This window comes from Ceratotherium simum, chromosome 15 (assembly GCF_057802395.1).
Source record: "Ceratotherium simum simum isolate JZ-2026a chromosome 15, ASM5780239v1, whole genome shotgun sequence".
Taxonomy (NCBI): Eukaryota; Metazoa; Chordata; class Mammalia; order Perissodactyla; family Rhinocerotidae; genus Ceratotherium; species Ceratotherium simum.
In genome coordinates, this window is record NC_141914.1 from 63,415,181 (window position 1) to 63,436,154 (window position 20,974).

Here is a 20,974-nt window from a genome sequence, read left to right on the forward strand (position 1 = left end):
TAGATTCCTAAAATTACGATTATTACCCAGTATATGTATAGTGTCTAAGGCATTTGTTGTATAATGTCAAATTGTCCTCAAAAAGATGGTTCTGATTTATTTGCATATGTGGCTATAGTAGTATGCTAGTTCTAAGTCTTTGAACATTAAGTAGTCTTCACTATGTTGTAAGTTTGCTACTCTAAAGTACTAAAAAATGGCATTTTAACTTGTCTTTGTAATGAGCTGACACGTCATTTCATGTGTTTTGGCCGTTTTCATTGTTGTATATTAACATGTTCATGTTTTCTGTCCTTTTCCTGTTAGTATTTGTCTTAAAGATTTTAAGTGCCAATTTTTTGGGGTTTTGTTTAATTCAAAATATTTAAAGCAAATATTATTGTTACTAAGTTAAAATATTGACCTTGAATGTTAAAACATTCTGTAGCGTTTATCAGAGCAAGAAGAATATTTGAATGTCCAAGTTAAGGAACTTGAAGCTAATGTACTTGCTACAGCCCCTGACAAAAAAAAGCAGAAATTGCTAGAAGAAAATGTTAGTACTTTCAAAACAGGTAAGTTTAAGGATACAGACTTTTTTTTTTGAGATTGTCAAAAACAGGTTTTTAATGTTTGAAATGTTTAAGATATCAGTTTGTAGAACAAAAATAGCAGCTACGTATATTATGTTTGAGTCACTGCTGTTTTATGTTTTCTGTTATTTCGTTCTCAAAAGGTTATAAAGTAAGTACTATTAAGGTTAAAGTAAATACTATTAAATTAAGTACTTCATTTGACTGATAAGGAAACTAAGGCACAGAATAGTTTAAATAATTTGCCCAGAGGTCACATAGCATGTGGTAGTGTAGGAGTTCAGGACCAAGGCAGTCTGATTCCAAAACCCATGCTCTTATTAATTTCATACTTTGTATACTTTGGCCCAGTTTTCACAAGAACCCTTCAAGACAGTAGTTATTTTATAGATTAAGCAAACAGGATTTGGAGAAACTAAATCACTTAAACAAAAGCACAAAGGAAATAAATGGCGTACACATGAAGAAAAGTAATATTTGTTTGAAAACTTAGAAAACATATTTTTCATTCCAGAACTTTTTCTTCTTGTGTATGTATAAATATGTAAGCGTTCTACAAAAATAGAATCTGTAAGCAAGAAAGGGAATTCATAGGCTCATCGTCAGAATGTGCTTTGAAATTAAAATTCCATGATCATTCACTTGAACAGCCTTGCTTCTTTTCCACATTGGCTTCAATCATAGATGTGCATCTTGTTGCAGGAGGAGGGAATGGTGAGTTGTGATGACAGACCCTTTCCTGGCTTCAAGTATCTTAGCTAGTGACCCCAGCAAACAGAGTGACCTTTCATCACATCCTCCAGAAAAAGACCCCAGTATAGTTTGGTTCATGAGCCAAGGAAGGCAGATACTAATTATCCATCCCAAAGAATTAGTTGGAGTGAAATTGGAGCAATTATCCAAATGCTCCAAAAGCGAGGGAGTTTCCTTCCAAAAGAAAAAGAGGTAAAAAGATGTTAAGCAGGCAGATGTCCACTATGCACATTGAATATTCATCTGTACCCATATTAATTTTTTTTATTTTTGTGGTCATATCTATCTGCATTTTTAATATTAAGGCATTCACTCAAATAGCATCTGCTACTGGCCATGCTTTGTTTTAGGTTCTGTCGATTGAGCAGTGAACAAAATAAAGTCCCTTTTTTCAAGGAGCTCACACTTAAGATAGGGAAGCTAAACAAATACATTACAGGGGCCGGCCCCGTGGCTTAGCGGTTAAGTGCGCACACTCTGCTACTGGCGGCCTGGGTTCGGATCCCAGGCACACACTGACGCACTGCTTTTCCGGCCATGCTGAGGCCACGTCCCACCTACAGCAGCTAGAAGGATGTGCAACTATGACATACAACTATCTACTGGGGCTTTGGGGAAAAAAAAGGTGGAGGATTGGCAATAGATGTTAGCTCAGAGCCGGTCTTCCTCAGCAAAAAGGAGGATTAGCATGGATGTTAGCTCAGGGCTGATCTTCCTCACAAAAAAAAAAAACAAATACATTACATATTGTATCAGGTGGTGCTAAGTGATAAGTAAAACCAGGATAACAGGACAGGATGGAGATGGGGGGTCAGATAGACACAGTGGGTGAGACAGGCCTCTGCTACAGACATTTGAGCAGAGACCCAAAGGAAGTTTTAGTGCTAACTGGGTGGATATTTGGGAGAAGAGCATTTCAAGAAGAATGTGGAGGAGTAAGTACAAAGGCCCTGAGGCAGGAGTATGCTAGGAGTTTCTGGGAACACAAGGAAGCCAGAGTGGCTAGAGTAAAGGATTGAAGAATCTAGATAATGTAGGGCCTTATAGGCCATGTCTTCAGGTGAAATAGAAAGCCATTGGAGAGTGATATACTGGGGAGTGGCATAATTTGACAGGATTTTTTTGTGTGCATTTATTTTGGATCTGTACTTCATTCTCGCAGATGCATTGACTTTACCCACGCTCCTCTTTCCCCATACATACCTGCAGTATTTGTTGTGACTGCTTCGATGGTGCCTAGTAGTCAGTGGAAAAGCCAAAAACGTATTTCTGTGTCATTTATAGCAACACTTTCACAGAAAGACTTCAGGAATCTGTATCCTTGTTTGAAAAGGATACCTTGACTTTATTAGGAGCCCTGTATATATCTCCTCTCATGGAAATGCTGGCTATTATCAGTAGGCTCTGAATGTCAATTATGGAGGACCCATGTCTGCAAAGCATATCTTTAAGATTGTTTCATTTTTACATTAATTTAGGTTTTAAAAATATCTTTCTGGCTACTGTTTAGAGAATAGAGTAAGAAGGGGCAACATAGTATAGAATAGTGACTTCAGAATTACAGACTATATATGCCATAGTTTTCCTCTTCTAATAGACATGCTACTATAGATATTAAAAAAGAAATGCATGGTTGATACTTGAAAATAAGGAAGAAAATGTTATAAAGGTTGGAAGCTTTTCCAGATGCATACCTGGTCCGTCCCCCAGTGTAGGTCATGGTGCCACCCCCACAGCAGCTGGTGCTCTACCCACAGGTGAGCTGAGCACGCAGGTAGCCTAATGGAATTTTAACCACAGAGAACATCACCACTGTGTGTGAAACAATTCCTTCAACAAATACAGTATCTTAGACCTGAAAAAAAAATTGCTAGTGTTGGCAATATAGAACTTTTAAATGTGTGTATTTAATATTGTTAGGAAAAAAAGGGATCCAAAAGACCAAAAAAAAAGCAGGGGTTTTTTATTTTTAAGAGCCAAGTGGTGATCTCAGAAATGTAAAAAATAGAGTTCTTAGAATTAAACTCGATAGATGGGCTGAAAGATCAGGCTAAAAGAACTCTCTGATAATGTAGGACAAAAAGAGAAATAAATGATAAGTTAATGAGATTTGGGGAATGTTGAAATTCCAACCTACCTAACAGGAGAGAAGAGACAATGGAGAGGAAGCAACAGTTAAGTCCTCATCTAATCTTTTTTCTCTCAGCAAATCCTACCTGCCGCCTCCTGTGCCAAATGTCCATATATTTCCTATAGGAACTTTATGGGAATCTCTTTCCATAAGTTAGCTCAGTGTTTGTTTACGTTTCTAGACATAACGTATTCTTGATGAACATACTATGAACTCACCTTTTTGCCACCTTTTATCCTTCCTGTTTTGTATAGTGATTAGGATTCATACATGGAAAATAGAATCTATTCTGGCTAGTGAAAATAGGATTTGTGTAGTTTGTGTGTGGAGGATTAAGAGAGTATTAGCTTGTTTACAGAATCATTGGGGTGGCTAAAGAAAGAAATTCTAGGTTGAATATTAAAGAAGAATTTCCAGAGCTACTCTGCAGAACCATCAAAGAGCCTCTTCTACGACTGGAAAGTCATCTGTCAAACTGGGAAGATGACACTACAACTACCAGTCACAGGAGCACATTGCACCTACGATAATCTAAACCATCAGAGTTAATGCCGTTGCTTGTCACTATTCACAAAGCTTTTGACTGGACACCAGAACCTCCGGTGCCACCAAGAAAATTCATACTTCTCTTTGACTGCTTGCCAGCAGAAATATGTCCAATTCATAACTTATGCCTTCCAAATTATGTGAATTCTTTTGATAGAATGGTCCTAAATTATGTCTGAACCCTAGGTACCAGGGAATCTAGGAAATATAGCTTCTAGCTTTCTGTGCCACAGAAGAGTGCCAATTCATCCTGTCTCCCCCACTTTCTTGTTATAACGTGGAGAACTCTAAGTTACATTAGCAGAATAAACCACAGTTTCTTCACCGTGGGCAAGTTAATAGTCAGGCACATAGTCTATATAAGGGTAAAAATTATTATGAGACCAATGGTCAAGGAAGTACTCTAAGAAAAAGTTGAAAAGAGCTTGAAGGGAGTGAAGCCATCAAGAAATAAATGGGTTATGTTCATGGCTAAGCCAGAGAATTTAATCATGTGTTGTTATAATGCCATTTGTTTTGACATAAAGTGCTCTGGGTTTTTTTTAGGTACTTTTTCCTGAATGTCTAAAATTTCTTCTTTTGCATGCATCAGATTAAGTCATATTAACTGAAGAAATTTACATCTAACAAGTGATGCTGGTTAGCCTAGAAGCACAAATTAAGTTCTTTATTTTTTTATTTCAGAATATGACAATGTGGCTGAAAGAGCTGGGAAAGTAGAAGCTGAGGTTAAAAGGTTACACAATATCATCGTAGAAATTAATAACCATAAACTCAAAGCTCAGCAAGACAAACTTGATAAAATAAATAAGCAATTAGATGAATGTGCTTCTGCTATTACTAAAGCCCAAGTAGCAATCAAGACTGCTAACAGGTAGAGTTTGCATGCTACCCTAACCCATCTTCTCCTTCCCTGCCTCCACTGTGGAAAAGGGGTTAATCTTTAAATTTAATGTCTATTAAATGTTTCTATTACTGTTACTTATTAAGCCTATGTGACATGTTATTACCTAGTAGAACTTTAGTAAGGGGAAACCTATAATAAACATTTAGCACATGACCAGTTTTTAATTAGAAAAACTGGTAAACAGGTATGCCTTGGCATAGTTATATAACTCCCCAGTTTTTGTGAGGACATAGAAATCACTTTTGTTTCTCTGGCTTAGAGGAGTAGATGGTGATTAAATAGATCTAGGTCTTAGGAGAATAAGTGGTAAGAATGAGATCTCTTAGCAAAATTAATAGTCTTGGTAACTTAAATTTTTAATTAACTAGGGTATCCCATTGTCCTAACTCACAAAAAGTTTTTTATCCATTCATAGTTCTTGTTTTAAAACTAATTTTTAGAGTATTCAGATTTCTAAAATAATTAAAGCTATGTATGTATATAAAATGTTGAAATGTAAACAGCTGTTTCTTTTATCTTAAAATCTTAACAAATTAATTATGTATTATCTGGTTATTAAGTTCTTCCAGTCTTTTGCTCAAAGATAAGGTGCTAATAAGCCATTTGTTTATGTTAGGAGCAGAAGTTTCCCTAAACAAATTTGTCAATCAAAGTGGGAAAAAAATAGTTGTTTCTCACCTGCCCCCCTTTGGAAGCACTTGTTGCCCTGACTTGAACTGGGAGGCATTTATTTATTTGAAGGTACAGAGATTTAAGAATCTCCAATCTGACAAGAAAATGACAATATAATAACCCAATGAACAACTTTGCTTCATTGTCTAAGATTGGATGATATTAGAAGCTTATGTAAGGAATTTTCATTGATTTATACTGAGGGTTTAATAAAATACACTTCCACAAGTATATATGTAAGTATGTAAAAACCAATTCAAGGATGGTTTAGTAAATCATAAATTTTTAAATCTATGATAGAAAAAAAAGTCACATTAATGTCATCACAAGTTCTTTGATAGGTTTTCAGAAGCAGAATAACAAATCACACTTTACCACATTTTTAATATATCATTTTGCTGGTTTAGAAATCTTAAAAAAGCGCAAGACTCTGTTCTTCGCACAGAGAAAGAAGTAAAAGATACTGAGAAAGAAGTAGATGACTTAACAGCAGAGCTAAAAAGTCTTGAGGACAAAGCAACAGAGGTCATAAAGAATACAAATACTGCAGAGGTAAGATTTGGAGAAGGGGGAGAATGGTATTTGAAGCAATTTAAAGAGTTGGTTATGTGACATCAGTGCCTTGTATAGTAAGCACTCAAAAGGTTAACTTTTATAACTATATTAACTTTGTACAGTAAAAATATGAGTACTGTATTGTAACTTTTCTGTAAGTAAAAAAGTTTTAATTTAAAATGGAAAGGGCATGGAGAAAGATTGCTAACTTCTTCATCTTTGTAATATGAAAATGCCTGTTCTTTTTATTTGGGAAGGTATATCTGTAGCAGTTATTCTTGGTTTTTAGGAGTCCTTACCAGAGATCCAGAAAGAACATCGTAATTTACTTCAAGAACTAAAAGTAATTCAAGAAAATGAACATGCTCTTCAAAAAGATGCACTTAGTATTAAGTTGAAACTTGAACAAATAGATGGTCACATTGCTGAACATAATTCTAAAATAAAATATTGGCAAAAAGAGGTGAGATTATTACCATTTAGTTAAATATAACTTTAAAATATCCTTTATGAAAAGGGTTTTTGTTTCGTGTGTGTTTTGGAGGAACAGTGATTCTTAATTCCATAATGTACTCACTTCTCAGGTATATAGGGAACTTAATGAACAATATATAGTAATTATTATATACAGGAAAATCTCAGTAATGGTTAGAATTAGTCAACGTTTTCACCCCAGGGCTAATTTGGAGATTTTAACAAAATGGTGCATGAATATTTTGGAACACTACAACTGTTTCTTGAAGTCCTTTGAAAAATAGTTGATACACAAATTAGTTGCAACTCCTTGTTATATGTTGTTGTAATAGATAGGTAATTTGTTATATTGTTGATTTGATTTTTCTTTTAAACAATAAATTGTAGTAGTGTGCCTTCCCTAACTCTTCATCTAAATTGAACTTTTAGATTTCAAAAATATCATTGCATCCTGTAGAAAATAATCCTGTTGAAGAGATTTTGGTTCTAAGCCCAGAGGATCTTGAAGCAATCAAGAATCCAGATTCTATAACAACTCAGATTGCACTTTTGGAAGCCCAGTGTCATGAAATGAAGCCAAACCTTGGTGCCATTGCAGAGTATAAAAAGAAGGTATGAATGAACTAGTAATGTGTAATAGTCAGAAATTCTTTTTAGTCTGTAACTTATATTGCAACCTTTAATTTTATATAATTAGCAGTGTTATTCTCATCTCAAATTTATAACCTTAGATGTTTTTCTCATGATAATATTCTTTTCATAGGAAGAATTATATTTACAACGAGTAGCAGAATTGGACAAAATTACTTGCGAAAGAGATAATTTTAGACAGGCATATGAAGATCTTCGGAAGCAAAGGCTTAATGAATTCATGGCAGGTTTTTATATAATAACAAATAAATTAAAGGAAAATTACCAAATGCTTACTTTGGGAGGTGACGCTGAACTGGAGCTTGTAGACAGCTTGGATCCTTTCTCTGAAGGAATCATGTTCAGGTTTGTAATTATACTGAGTTTTGGATCCTCCTGTTACTTACATGTCTCTACATATTCTCCAAATTCTTAGTATTTTTTAGGGGTGGGATGTGAAGGTTAGATCTACAGCTTGTTTTATTTGATGATAAATATTAATTTGTTTGCATATTGGCAATTTGCAGCATAAATTCTGGACAAATAGCAAATATTTTACACAATATTTTTCTAATTCATCTTTTTTTAAATTTTCAAGCCATTTCAATTTAACATTAGGATTTTAAAATTGCAAAGCAAAAAATAGCTTTGGAAACAGGAAAGAATAGCAAGAAGTATTTATTGGCCTGCTGTTTAAATCTTAAAATTTTGGTAGGTGTCCCTATGTGTTCATCTTCCAATAACCTTTTTTAAAATAATCCCACAAAAGTTTAGCTTTGTGACAAGCAAATTAGAGATTCCTGAGGAAGGTAGTAGAAGCCAGTTATGGAAAACAAATCATGAAGTCTTAACTTGAGCTTTATAAGTAATTTGACTAATAAGAGATTTTCTTAATTATTTCAGTGTTCGACCACCTAAGAAAAGTTGGAAGAAGATCTTCAACCTTTCAGGAGGAGAGAAAACGCTTAGTTCGTTGGCATTAGTGTTTGCTCTTCACCACTACAAACCCACTCCCCTGTACTTCATGGACGAGATTGACGCAGCCCTTGATTTTAAAAATGTGTCCATTGTTGCCTTTTATATATATGTAAGTAATCAGAAGTTTTCATTCTGAAAATTTTATGGGTTCTCTAAACATTACACATGGAATTCTTTGACTTATTTCTTACTTTTGAGCTTTTTCCCAATATTCTCTACTTCCATGTTGTATGGTATCAAAGGAGACCAAGTCCTTTATTTGCACCAAATATTTCCATTTTGGAAAAGTAAAATATAAATTAATAATGTAAATTAGTAGATGAAGCACAGCTAGAATCTCCAGTCTCCTGCCTAGATCTTTTTTCCACTAGAAGACTTCTAGGCAACCATGCTTACGAAAATACCCCAGTTCCTCTCAAACCCAAATACTGTTTCATGAATTATCCATGCCATCATTCTAATGCAAGTTAATTTTCAATGTAATGTTGAATTTATTGGTCGAAAAATATTTCAGGGAAGTACAGCTTAGATGTTTATTATGTGATTTACCTGTTATTACTTATTCCCAAAAAATATTTCAGGGAAGTAAAGCTTAGATGTTTATTATATGATTTATCTGTTATTACTTAATGTTGCTTATTTTTTTTTTCTTTTTAGGAACAAACAAAAAATGCCCAGTTCATAATAATTTCTCTTCGAAATAATATGTTTGAGATTTCAGATAGACTTATTGGAATTTACAAGACATACAATATAACAAAAAGTGTTGCAGTAAACCCAAAAGAAATTGCATCTAAAGGCCTTTGTTAAACTTGTTTATATTGGATCCTCAAATTGAATCAGCATAGATTCAGTGTATTGTATTACTGATTTTCTGTTTGTAAAGGATTATAAATTTAAAAATTATACAAAATGTATAAAATACATATTCTTAAACTAATCATATAACTGGATTCTATTTTATGCTCTTAAGAGGCATGTTACAAGTCTAATAAAATATTCTCTATACCTGCTTCTAGGAAACTGTAAGAATCTGACACTTTTGTAAGCCGCAGACTATGGAGAAAATACGATTGCCTGGAGGGTCAGCTGACTTGTCCTTAGTCCCAAATTGCTACCAGCAGAGTTAAAAGTATGTTAGTTGATGAACAGTCAAGTTCTAACCTAGATCCTGTTATCAAGACACAGCATACCCTCATGGACCTTTGACCTACAGAGGAAAAGCCTGCCAACTACTATTGGATAAATTTTTAAGATATTCCACTTAATTTACTAATTTAGACAACCATTATATTTATTACTCAAATACAGGGAACTTCTTTTTTTTTTAAGTAAGATTGGCCCTGAGATAACATCTGTTGCCAATCTTCCTTTTTCTTTTTCCTCCCCAAAGCCTCAGTACACAGTTGTGTATCATAGTTGTAGAGTTGTAGTTCCTCTTTGTGGGACACCACCTCAGCATGGCCTGATGAGCAGTGAGTATGTCCGTGCCCAGGATCTGAACCGCCGAACCCAGGCTGCTGAAGTGGAACGTGGGAACTTAACCACTACGCCAATGTGCTGGCCCCTGGGTCTTTTTTTTTTTTTTAACCAGTCATTCTGAATTTTAAGGATGAGAATTTAAATATCTTATGTTTTCCTAAAATTTGATGTGTTTGTTTAAAACACTTACTTGCAAGAGGGCCAGCAAACTGAGACAATATCTGAACATGACTAGGATATCTCGTAAGTTGAAAAGGAAAAATACCCACTATAGTTACTTCATTGAAAGAATGAAGTATATAGGGATTAACTTCCTTAGTATAAATGGAAATTAATATGGAGTGCTCTTTGCCTATCAAATTGTCAAGAGTTTTTTGTTTTTTAACACTACACTGTTAGCTCAAGAATGCTATAATGCTATTGGAAACAGGTTGGCAACCACTGGTTTTCAGAAGGAATTTTGGTATTAAACCAAAAGTCTTTGCCCTAGCTATTCAATTTCTAGATATTGATCCTGAGGAATTGAGTTAGCTTGTTCTTCAGTAGACCATTGCTAAGGTACTAAAAATCCAACAAAGACAGTTTTATCGTAACATAGCCATTAAAAATGTAAATACATTAGCATGGACGTGAAGCAAGATCTGAAACTCAAGTATGGTCATTTGTTTTAAATCAAGATTATATATATATAAAGAAAAAGGAGGGCCGGCCCCGTGGCGCAAGTGGTTAAGTGCGCACGCTCAGCTGCTGGCGGCCAGGGGTTCGCTGGTTTGGATCCCGGGCGCGCACCAATGCACCACTTGTCAAGCCATGCTGTGGTGACTTCCCATATAAAGTAGAGGAAGATGGGCATGGATGTTAGCCCAGGGCGGGTCTTCCTCAGCAAAAAGAGGAGGATTGAAAAATGTTAGCTCAGGGCCCATCTTCCTCACAAAAAAAAGGAACTAGAAAAAGCTATAATTATAAAGTGCTTTTTCATTGGTGAGAGGAATGGAATTTAATACTTTTATTACATTTTAATAACCAATGGAGTAGTGGCGCTTAGTACTAAGTTTTAAAGAGTTAAATAATACCCATAACCTATATGAAAATTCCAAAGCTGCCTCTCCTGAGTTTGAGCGCATTAAGCCACTCAATGCAAATAAAATATCAAAGTGAGTTTATTAAAATACATACTTTTGTTATACATAAAACTTAGAAATAGTTCAAGATTATATACCTTAAATTTTACAATCTCAGCCTCTTGGTAAAAATACAAAAGAACAGCAGCATGTATCTGAATCAGTTATTTTTATATTTTACTGTATTCATGCACATTACATAAAATTCATGAAAAAAGTCTACAAAAACTGGCAAGTTTCAAAATATTAATGTCAAACCTAAAATGTTAATAGACATGCTTCAATTGTTAGCTACAAATGATTCTTAAGACATAGAAGGCCTAATTTAATAAAAATCTTGGCTTATTTAAATCCTTTAAAGGTGGCATGACAGCATGAACTCTGAAAACAATACATGGGGTCTCCCATGTACTAGCTATATGGCTTTGGGAAAATTACTTTTGTGTCTATTTCCTCTTCTACAAAAGTAGGGGTTCATACCTACTTCAGAAATGTGAGATTAAGTGCTTGACACAAAATAGCTAACATACATTTCAGTACTTACTAATATTGACGTAATCAAAAAGTACCTGGCATTTTGTGGTGTGACTAATACTTAAATCAATGCAACTTTCGGTCTAAAGTTAATATGTATTTATATTTCTATCTCAGCTGAATATATATCTCCCCCACCTCCATTATACCCTCCAGATGTTCTTTGCCCCACACAATATAGTCATGTGCCACATAACAACGTTTCCATCAACAACCGACTGCGTATGTGACAGTGGTCCCATAACATTAGTGCCATATAGCCTAGGTGTATGGTAGGCTATACCATCTAGGTTTGTGTAAGCACCCTCTACAGTGTTCGCACCACAACGCAATTGCCTAACAATGCATTTGTCATAACGTATCCATAAGCAACACGATTGTAACGTACACAATTAACATAACTGTGCTAATTTGTGCTAGGGATATTCTGATTCTGGTCATAAATTTGAGTTAACACAGCCAGCCATCTTAGTATTCAGACTTGTCAGCAGATAAGACCTTAGTGATATTTTGGAACTAGTGCCCTCTATACAGCCATATGAATTCATTATAATTTACATGTAAACTGTAGGACCAGAAGCATTCCCTAATCTGACCTGGAAAGTCTTTAAACTAGGAAAGGCACCTAGAGGTGTGATCCAAGAGCAATGACCAATTTGGAATTTCTGGAAAGCAAATGAGCTTGTCTTTAGGATTGCGTGGACAAAAGGGCAAAAATCCTACCAAAAGCACAATTCCAACCCCTGTTAATGATAAGGGAACTAAATCAAAGGGATTTGACTTAATAGCTAGGTAGGTTCCCTTTTAAGCAAAATTCAAGAAAATAAATTATTGGTATTTTGGCATTAGCATAGGAGAATGTTTCGTAGAAAATTTAAGATAATTTTTAAGACAAATATAGTTAACTGATGTCATCTAAATCTGATGATGGACTGTATCAACAACACGATTCCGTTCTACTGACAGGACTAAATAAAACACTACACAAAAGTCAAATACAATCCTAAAACAAATTTACACAAACTACAGAATATGACGAGTATTAGAAAATGTCACTGTCTGTTCCATAACTGACAAACATTTCAAGGCTCTTAAATCTATCTAAAACACGTTAATGTGTGGATCAGGTGCGTTTGATGAAAAACATCTTTAATGTAAGCAACCCCTTATTGTAGACTTTGCTGCTTGAATTAAAACCTCTTCTCACCATCTCACCCATTCAAAAGCTTTAAGCCACATCAAAATAAAGGCATATGCACTTTCAGGATTTTGCCATTTTGTAATCTAAAAGCTATATATACATAAAGAACTGCAAAGTCAGGCACTATAGTATATAATAAGGCTAAAAGACAATATTGGTACAAGAATGTTTAAATGTCACAGTGAGATTAAGTCAACCTCAAGCCAATAATGAGATCATGTATTAATACTCAAGTAATTAATATATTTTATTCTAGTTTTCAGATGTATGAAAACTAGAGACATTCTGTCTCATTTCTAACTTTGACACATTTCTATCCAACAGAAGCATGAAAGGCTTAACATGTTTCTGTGTATTTGTTGCAACTCTAGTCAAGTTTAGTTTGCTATTTTATTTATCCATGCTACCCCTATTTCTCCATTTAGCAATGGTTGTTAGTCTCTGCTGTACAGAATAAGCCTATTTAAACAATTCAGATTTGAATTTTCAACGAGAAACTATTTTCCACAAGAATTCCTTCAGTAAATATAAAGTGTGACATAGTATATTCCTTAAATCATGCAGATTGTTAGATAAACTTTGGTAAACAGATAGAGAGACTTCAGAAAAACATATTGAAGTGATTTCATTTAAAAACGTTATTATGTGTTGGTTAAAAAAGAGGATCAACATCAGTATCACTGAAATTAGTGTAACAATAACAATGTTTAGAATCTTAAAAAATTCAACTTCTCTTTCATCCTTATCAGGCCAGGAACATGGCATCCTTTTTGAAGAAATTTTCATTTCAGGAATGAGAAGTTTCTTAATTTGTCCAATTTCTGTTCTGCTCCAATCTTCTTTCAATACTTGGCTTACTCGAGGATAAATTTCAACAGGTTGGAACTCAGGAAGTGGTCTTTGTTTCAAGGTCTGCACACGTTGGCGGACATAGTCAACTTTTTGAAGAAATTTAAGTGGAGACTCGTCTTGTAAAGATGTTGTCAATGTCATTAATTCAAGCTGCTGCTCTCTTATTTCTTTCATTCTTTCAATTTGTGGAGTATATTCTTGATTAATCAGACTGCCAACATCACAGAGAGCAGTTAGAAAAAATTTTTTTTTCTGTTCTAATGTATCACTAAGCTCCTTAACATACTGGAAAAGAACTTCCTTATCACCTTGGACCACTTTCTCCGAATGAGATTTTTGTTCTTCCAGCTTTTCAATAAGACAAGTAAGATCTGCCCAGTGTGTGTCAGTTAACTGTTCAAGCAATTTTTGAGGCGTGTCCTTTTCTTTCAGATAGGCACTTTGTAGATCATCTATGGGATGACCATGATGCTGACCTATGGTAAGGCAGTGACCACAAACTAATTTTTTATCTAGTAGGCAATAAACATTTAATGGTTGCCTGTAATGTTCAGGGCAGGTGACGATATCTGGATGGTCTTCTTGCTGGTACTTTTCAATAATGGCCCTTAATGCAAAATTAACAGGTAAAGATTCAATACCAGTTGGAGCAATTTCAATAATACTTCTGCAATTAGGGCACTTGAGTGGAATTCGTAAAGGTCTCCATATATAAAAGTTACCAGACGCCTGAAGAACGTTTTCTAAGCAGTTTCTACAAAATGTATGAGAGCATGGGAGTACACGAGGATCTTCAAAAATACTGTAACAAATAGGACACGTTAACTCATCCTCAAAATTGTGCATTTCCTGTCAAGAGAAAAAAAGTATTTTAAGTCTACATATAACAAAGACACCTGCACATAGTATAAAGTTTTAGGTGTTAACCTCAAACTTGTGCTTGTCATTTACAAGAGGATAATTAAGGTATTTACTAAGATTTTTTAAATGTAGCTTTCTAAGTAATGCAACTCCTAATATATAATATTGAATATTTGATCATCTTTAAGAGCTTATTTACTATGGGACAAAATTCAAGCTAAACAAAACAATTCTAAGTAATTCATAGTAAAATGTTTAATTAATTCATAGTAAAATGTTTCAAATTAAAGTTAAGTTTGTTTCTATGTAATGAAGACTAAGTAAAATTCAGAGTGTTCTACTGAAGTCTACTTAATGATTATAATATTCTGTGCAACTCTTTACATGCTGAAATGCTCAAATCAAAACTATGCAAATAATGAATAGGCAAGACTCAACATTTCTATTAAATAACAGGTTAGGCTTAGCAAAATTATATTCTTTAATTCAAAAGAAGGATTCATGCTCCCAGCTGGCTAAACCATAGTTTCTAAAGCAAGTTATTAAATTTCTCTAGTAATTGTTACATAAATTTCTTAGCTTCTTGAATTGGAATATTAGCATGCTTTAAAGCCCAGGATCAGCACAGTATAGTATTCTAAAGTAATAATTTTAATTTGAAGATTTGGAAGGGAAAAACATTTTTGAATTAGTCCTTCCAATAAAAATCAGTTTGAAAGATGAAGTGTTGACTGTGAACTAATGACCACTACAACATTAATGGTAAAGAACACAATTAGTCTTCTTTCCTCCAAGAAAGAAATCTAGCAATAGTTGAGAGACTGACACGAGTTAACTTGACCTCTTGGCAAGATATTATCAACATTTCCAGCAAGAGAAGTCTGGCAGTTTTGCACCCTACCACCTCTTACAGTCTTAACTTTGTACCTATCCTCAATGCAAGCCTTACTCAGCCCTGCTAGAGAAAAATCAAGTTACACCACTGTTTAAAAGAACCTTGTAAAGCAAAACAAAAAACTCAAGTGCCATTCATGCAAAATATAAAGGTTTCCAAATCCTCCTCTATAAAACTAACTTTTAAGATCAAAAGTTTGAGAAGAGATCTACAAATAACTAATTGTACCTTTAATAAACATAAAAACCCCTTTAGGATCATGGAATACTACTCAGCCATAAAAAAGACAAAATTGTCCCATTTGCAACAACATGGATGGACCTGGAGGGTATTATATTAAGCAAAATAAGCCAGAAAGAGAAAGACAAACAACGCATGATTTCATGATCACCACATGTGGAAGATAAACTAACACACGGACAGAGAGAACAGTTTGGTGGTTACCAGGGGCAAGGGGGTTGGGGGGTGGACACAAGAGGTAAAGGGATGCATTTATATGGTGACTGACAAATAATAACGTACAACTAAAATTTCACAATGTTATAAAATATTAAGGCATCAATTAGGGGAAAAAAAAAACACCATTTAGACTTTTTAGCTCTATGCTCCTTATCTTCACCATTTGCAAAACCAAACTCTTATTCATTCCTTCAAGTCTCAATTTGAGCCCCGCCTCCTCCCCAGATTAGGTCCCCTGTTAATCTGCACTTCTACTTCATAGCACTTAACTGGATTTTATTTAAAAGAATTCTGTAATATTTTTCTATACATTACAATGTGTGAGTCTGCAATAGGGCAGGAATTGTCTAAAACTTTAAAATTTTTTAAGTGTCTTGCCTATTATCCAGCCTTTCCTCTGCCAAATTAATTTTAGAATCAATTTATATTATTTTACACTTTTAAGAAGTAAAATAAAAGTAACCCGTGTAAACTGTTATTTTCCTCCAGTGAGTACTAAAAGCCCAAGTAAAAATTGATAACTTAGTTCAAGGCTTTCTGCTTCCCTTTTAAAAGTCACTAAGATACATGAATATAAAAAATAAATCTTTTCAGAAAGAAACCTGAAGCTAAATCATCTACTTGTAAATTATTTCACAAATTTCTTGTTTTCAAGTGTCAAAAACAAACACACTTCTGAATTTGTAAACTTTTTATGCAGTTTCTCCAGAGGGCTGATTTCCTGTGGAGCCTCCACAATGTCTAACCAGCATATTATGGATGGTCAGCGCTAATAATAGATGATGGAGAATGAAGCAGTACCAAAAATATCCTTACCCGTTCTCCTGTGTAAACTATTTTTTAAGTTTTAATTCACTAATGTGGTATTGCCTTTCATCTCTAAACATCAATGATTATAACACATTCATTACATTTTACAACTTCTGAAAAGAAATTACATTGACCACATTATAGAGTTGGATGGCTTGCTCTTGGACTTACAGTGTGAGTCAGCTCTAAGTCTGGGAAAATTCAAGAGGTGCCACCAGCCAGACTGGGGCTCACATCTTTGTGGCCCTAACTGATAAAACGCACATTTCATACAATTCAAGACTTACTTTAGAAATACTACAACTGTGCTACATATATATACATAGGGCAAGATTTTAAAAATACTTTTGTACATATAAATATAAAAAAATAATGAAGGATCACCATAACTCTTTCAAATTAAAAAAAAAAAAAAAAAATCCTAAGGTCAGATCTGATTTTAACTGTGCCCGTTTGTACTATTTTCCTGCATTTTGACATCAACCTGTTTTCCCAAACCAAAAAAGAAACTATTAATGCAATTTAACAAGGAACTGAAATGAGAAGTTAAGGTTTTCATTGCTTTTGTTTATACTTTTCAAAGTGAAAATATATCTGGTGGAAAACATTCAGCAATATGTTTGCTGAAAGGCAATGTTCAAACTAACATTACCTAAAATCAAAATTTCACCTTGCCAGAGCAGTTAAATTATGGTACCTTACTTCAAAGGACAGCTACTTGATCATTAAAACAGAACACACATCAATATCTAAATACATAATAACAAGGTGTCCAGATAACTTAATAAATGCAATTTAAAGATCTGTATGGATAAAATGAGACCGTGTATTAAGATGCACACATCCTTGTAAAATTTCTAAGCGTATACAAGAGTTAACGACTTAAAGGTCAGAAGAGGGAGTTGTTTTTCACTTTATGCTCCTTCTATATGGTTTGAATTTTATACAACACCAACGTACATCTTTTTTCAAAAGATTTAAAAATTTCACTTACAGTTTAAATCATACACTCAGTAAAAATTTACTGAAGATTTCTTTCATATTCACTTAGTCTCCCAGAGCTTACCTACTTTGTTGATCTTCTAGCTTGGAGACTGAATATTCTTTAGCTTCTCCAGCTTTTTCAGATTCTTTTATTCTAAAATTAAAACAATTTTATCTTAATGTTTTAGATTTACATCCTCAAAAAATATATTAAATACGGTATCACAGGAATGGTTATTTCACTGTCTTTGACAGTTACCTTCTTTACACCTCAGTGCTTTTAGAAAAGTACTGACAAATATCACCAGTTGTTGGAGCAGCAGGACAGGTATCACTCGTACCTTGAAAATCCCAACAATTCTGTGACCAAATCAATTGTCACAAAGGACCTCTTTTTATAGCGTCCAGTGTCTCCTGAGCTCTCGACAATATTAGTCAACAATGGTGATGAGGGAGCAAACGTTCGTGGTCATTTCAGATTGCTTCAAGTTAACTGGAAGACAAGAAGCCTCCACAGGAGTGCAAGATTTTGCCAGCTTAAAATTATAAATATTAACTTAGGTTATTCCCATCAATACGTCTGTTCACCTCTCAGTTCCGCCACGTAAACGCCGTGGGACCCTGGGTCAGTTCTCCCTGCTGCCTCTCAGCACGTGTGACGTGGCACAATCACACCTCCTCCCGCGAAGCCCCGAGAGCCCCTCTGGAAGGAGAGCCTCCCCTTCCCCAGGGTCGACGACGACCCCCCCGGCCGCCGCCGGACGCGCCTCCCCCGCGAGCCCGCGGCCGCCCGGCCTCTGGAGGCCCGCTCGCCCCCTCCCCGCTACGGCGTGCTGCTCCCCGGAAAGGCAGTGCCACCTGAGAGAGGACAAGTCCTCTCTGGGACAAGAGGGAGCGGGTCAGGACCTAAGCCCACCTCCGCCTCGCGACCCTCGACTCCCTGCAAACACACCCTGTATGCCTGCCTGTGCTCCGGGGAAGAGGCACCCAGAGCCGTCTTCTCCTCCTCGGCCTCAACGCGGGGAGCGCCGCCCGCACCGAAACCGAGTTCCCCGCTTCCCGGGGACGCGGAAACACGCTCGGCGGCCGCGCCCTCCGCCCTCAGGGACTTCAGGCGTGCAGACGGGGCGGGGCCTCGCGGGTCTGACGGCGCAGGCGCAGTCTCCGCGCAACATTCAACTGCGCAGCATTGGCCAATGGGAAAGTGCGGGGCCGCGGTTCGAAAGTAAACGGTCGGCTGGGCCCGCCGGGGCGGGGCGTGATCGCGAGGACTCTGCGCGAGACTCAGGCAGCGTTCTGCGCCTGCGCCCTGGGCGCCTGCCCCTCTCCGAAGGCCCGAGGCGCGCTGCAGAGGCCGGGTTTTGGCGGCCGCGCCCCAGGGCGGGTCTCTCCTGGGGCGGGGGCCGACGTTCCCCACAAAGAAGGCCCCTAGAAGCCAGGCCGCATGTTGTGATGCTGGACTTCGAAGCGCAGTGTTTCTGTTGTCCCCTCACAGTCCCCGCGCTGGCAGTCTCCGCCCGCCCGCGGCGCGAGCACCCAGCGGGCGAGCTCGTCCTCCTCTGAGCCGAGCGGCCTTGGCGCGGAGAGGCAGGGACCTGGGCGCCCGACCCCGGAGCGTCCCCTGGTGCTTCCGGAGAACCGGCTCCGCGAGCTGGCGGAGCGAGGACCCCTCAGGACGGTCTCCTGCTCCTCCTTGCCGCCCGTTGGTCCCGCTTTATGAAGTGGTTGCCCAGAGAGGACGCGACTGGGGCACAGAATTCCTGACTTCCAGTTCAGTTTCTCCACTGAGTTCCTATTTCACCTTCTTAACCCCCTAGAATCAGGAAACATACAGTTCTGTAGTCCTTTTCCGTTTTTTTCTTGAGAGGCTTTCTCCAGCGCGATCTCAAGGCGCTCTCCTCACAGCTTCCCCTGCCTCTAAAGGTCGCCTGCCGCCGTGCTAAATCGTCTGTGAGCCCTGGGGGACTGCGTGGTGCGGGAGCGTCCGGGTCTTAGGCTCTTATACAGTAAAATACAGGAAGCACATCAAACACAGTATGAAACAGAAATTAAGGTAATATCAGTGAGTCCTGAGCCAATCTCAAATGTCTTCACCAACTCAGCTACTGACAAGGTTGCTTATCATGTGTGGATTCCAGCGCTATGCGCACTGTTGTGTGGTGGTACATGCTCATTTCGACTTTTTTTATGCACCTACATTTTCTATTTTTAGAGTCATCCTGATAAACAGCTTCTTAACTTCCTGTCAGAACAATATGATGTGAATATCTTTCCATAGCAATAAATGCACTATACGTCTATAGAATTATTCTTTTAAGAAACAATACAATGGTAACTAACCATGGACTCTGGGTGATTATGATGTGTTAATGTAGGTTCGTCACTTGCAACAAATGTACCACTCTGGTGGGGGACATTGATAATGCGGGAGCTGAATGTTTGGAAGAAGCAGAAAAAGGGAAGTATGATAGCCCCAAGATAGAGATTACTCAGGTCCTGGTGGAGGGAAGCTATGACACCAAAAAAGAGGGCCTACATCTGTGGCTCCAGGGAGAGTGCTTTAGTGGCCCATGGGTTCCCAACTCTGCTAAAGATTTCTGTAACCCAGCATGACCAGGAAGTAGCAGAGAGCTACAGGAGCCTACAAAACCAATGGCAGTCAACTTGACATACTGAGTTTGTGGACTGTGATTCAGACACTCTCCAGAAGACCACGTTGGCCTGGAAAGGTTGGACAAAGAAGTAACACTCAGACGCAGAAGTACGTGGTTAAAACCATAAGCTTAAAAATCTGAGGTGCTAAGGTGCTCAGCTACCCAAAAAAAGGTGAGGAGAGGGAAGTTCAGCTGCTTTGGGTCTCTGCCTATATGCCTGCACCAATCTCCTTTTGAAAGAAAGTAGGAAAAGGCTAAAAAATGATAAACCTTTGCAGTTATTAACAGGTTATATGAACAGGAGGCAATAAAACATGAATTTTAGGACAACCTTTGGGTGCTCAGGTCAGGCTCCCTGCTTAGACAGCTTCTATCTCAAGCCCCCAAACAGTCACAGTCACAGAGAAGTGCCCTGTAGGCAAGCTAACTTTCTGATTTGGAGTTCTAATAGCTACAGAGTTTAAGCACCCTCCTGTTGTCTCCCATCACGTTGGCCTCATCAGAATTATAATAAAGAGAACACATGACTTTCCAAAGTTAAAGGCACCTGTGGTTTATTTCTAGGACTTCAAAGAAAACACAGCTGAGACTGCCGCCATGATTACAGTGGCAGTGAATCAAGGACAGTGAGCTAGGAGAATCTGCCTGACAGTTCATAGGTCATTTTACCTGGGAAAAAAGCACCCAGCTTGGGGGCCGGCCTGGTGGCGTAGTCATTAAGTTCATGTGCTCCGCTTTGGCAGCCCAGGGTTCAGGGGGCCAGACCCCAGCGCAGACCTACACACCGCTCATCAAGCCACGCTGTGGCAACGTCCAGCATACAAGATAGAGGAAGATTGGCACAGATGTTAGCTCAGGGACAATCTTCCTCACTAAAAAAAAAAAAAAAGAGCACCCAGCTAT

The 20,974-nt window shown here is 37.3% G+C and overlaps 2 protein-coding genes across 7 annotated transcripts in view; one reads left to right on the plus strand and one right to left on the minus strand.

Moving 5' to 3' along the window:
• Window positions 1-9,158, plus strand: part of SMC4 (structural maintenance of chromosomes 4) — a 35,083-nt gene extending 25,925 nt beyond the window's left edge. For 2 of the 3 annotated variants that reach the window (XM_014796251.2, XM_087440127.1), the window contains 8 exons: window positions 428-554; window positions 4,687-4,876; window positions 5,989-6,133; window positions 6,426-6,599; window positions 7,040-7,222; window positions 7,374-7,606; window positions 8,144-8,327; window positions 8,876-9,158. In XM_014796251.2, coding sequence (XP_014651737.1) covers window positions 428-554; window positions 4,687-4,876; window positions 5,989-6,133; window positions 6,426-6,599; window positions 7,040-7,222; window positions 7,374-7,606; window positions 8,144-8,327; window positions 8,876-9,028 — 1,389 coding nt within the window. In that variant the 3' untranslated portion in view covers window positions 9,029-9,158. The remainder of the gene's footprint in view (window positions 1-427; window positions 555-4,686; window positions 4,877-5,988; window positions 6,134-6,425; window positions 6,600-7,039; window positions 7,223-7,373; window positions 7,607-8,143; window positions 8,328-8,875) is intronic. The other variant, XM_087440128.1, reaches the window with a different exon arrangement.
• Window positions 9,159-10,842: 1,684 nt separating this feature from the next.
• TRIM59 (tripartite motif containing 59) lies at window positions 10,843-18,525 on the minus strand. 4 transcript variants are annotated; one of them, XM_087440135.1, is made up of 4 exons: window positions 18,370-18,525; window positions 17,759-17,953; window positions 17,500-17,571; window positions 10,843-14,257 (listed from the first exon to the last, which is right to left on the minus strand). In XM_087440135.1, the coding sequence occupies exon 4, from the start codon at window positions 14,252-14,254 to the stop codon at window positions 13,043-13,045; it is 1,212 nt and encodes a 403-aa protein (XP_087296261.1). In that variant the 5' UTR covers window positions 14,255-14,257; window positions 17,500-17,571; window positions 17,759-17,953; window positions 18,370-18,525; the 3' UTR covers window positions 10,843-13,042. The 4 variants fall into 4 exon arrangements, with proteins under 4 accessions (XP_087296261.1, XP_087296263.1, XP_004441755.1 ...); XM_087440137.1 differs by lacking the exon at window positions 17,759-17,953 and having other exon boundaries at window positions 18,383-18,525; XM_004441698.3 differs by lacking the exon at window positions 17,759-17,953 and having other exon boundaries at window positions 18,370-18,524.
• Window positions 18,526-20,974: the final 2,449 nt, after the last annotated feature.

Bases quoted from the DNA above. Each gene is read 5' to 3' on its own strand.
- TRIM59 (XM_087440137.1), bottom strand. From the start codon at position 14,254: ATGCACAATTTTGAGGATGAGTTAACGTGTCCTATTTGTTACAGTATT.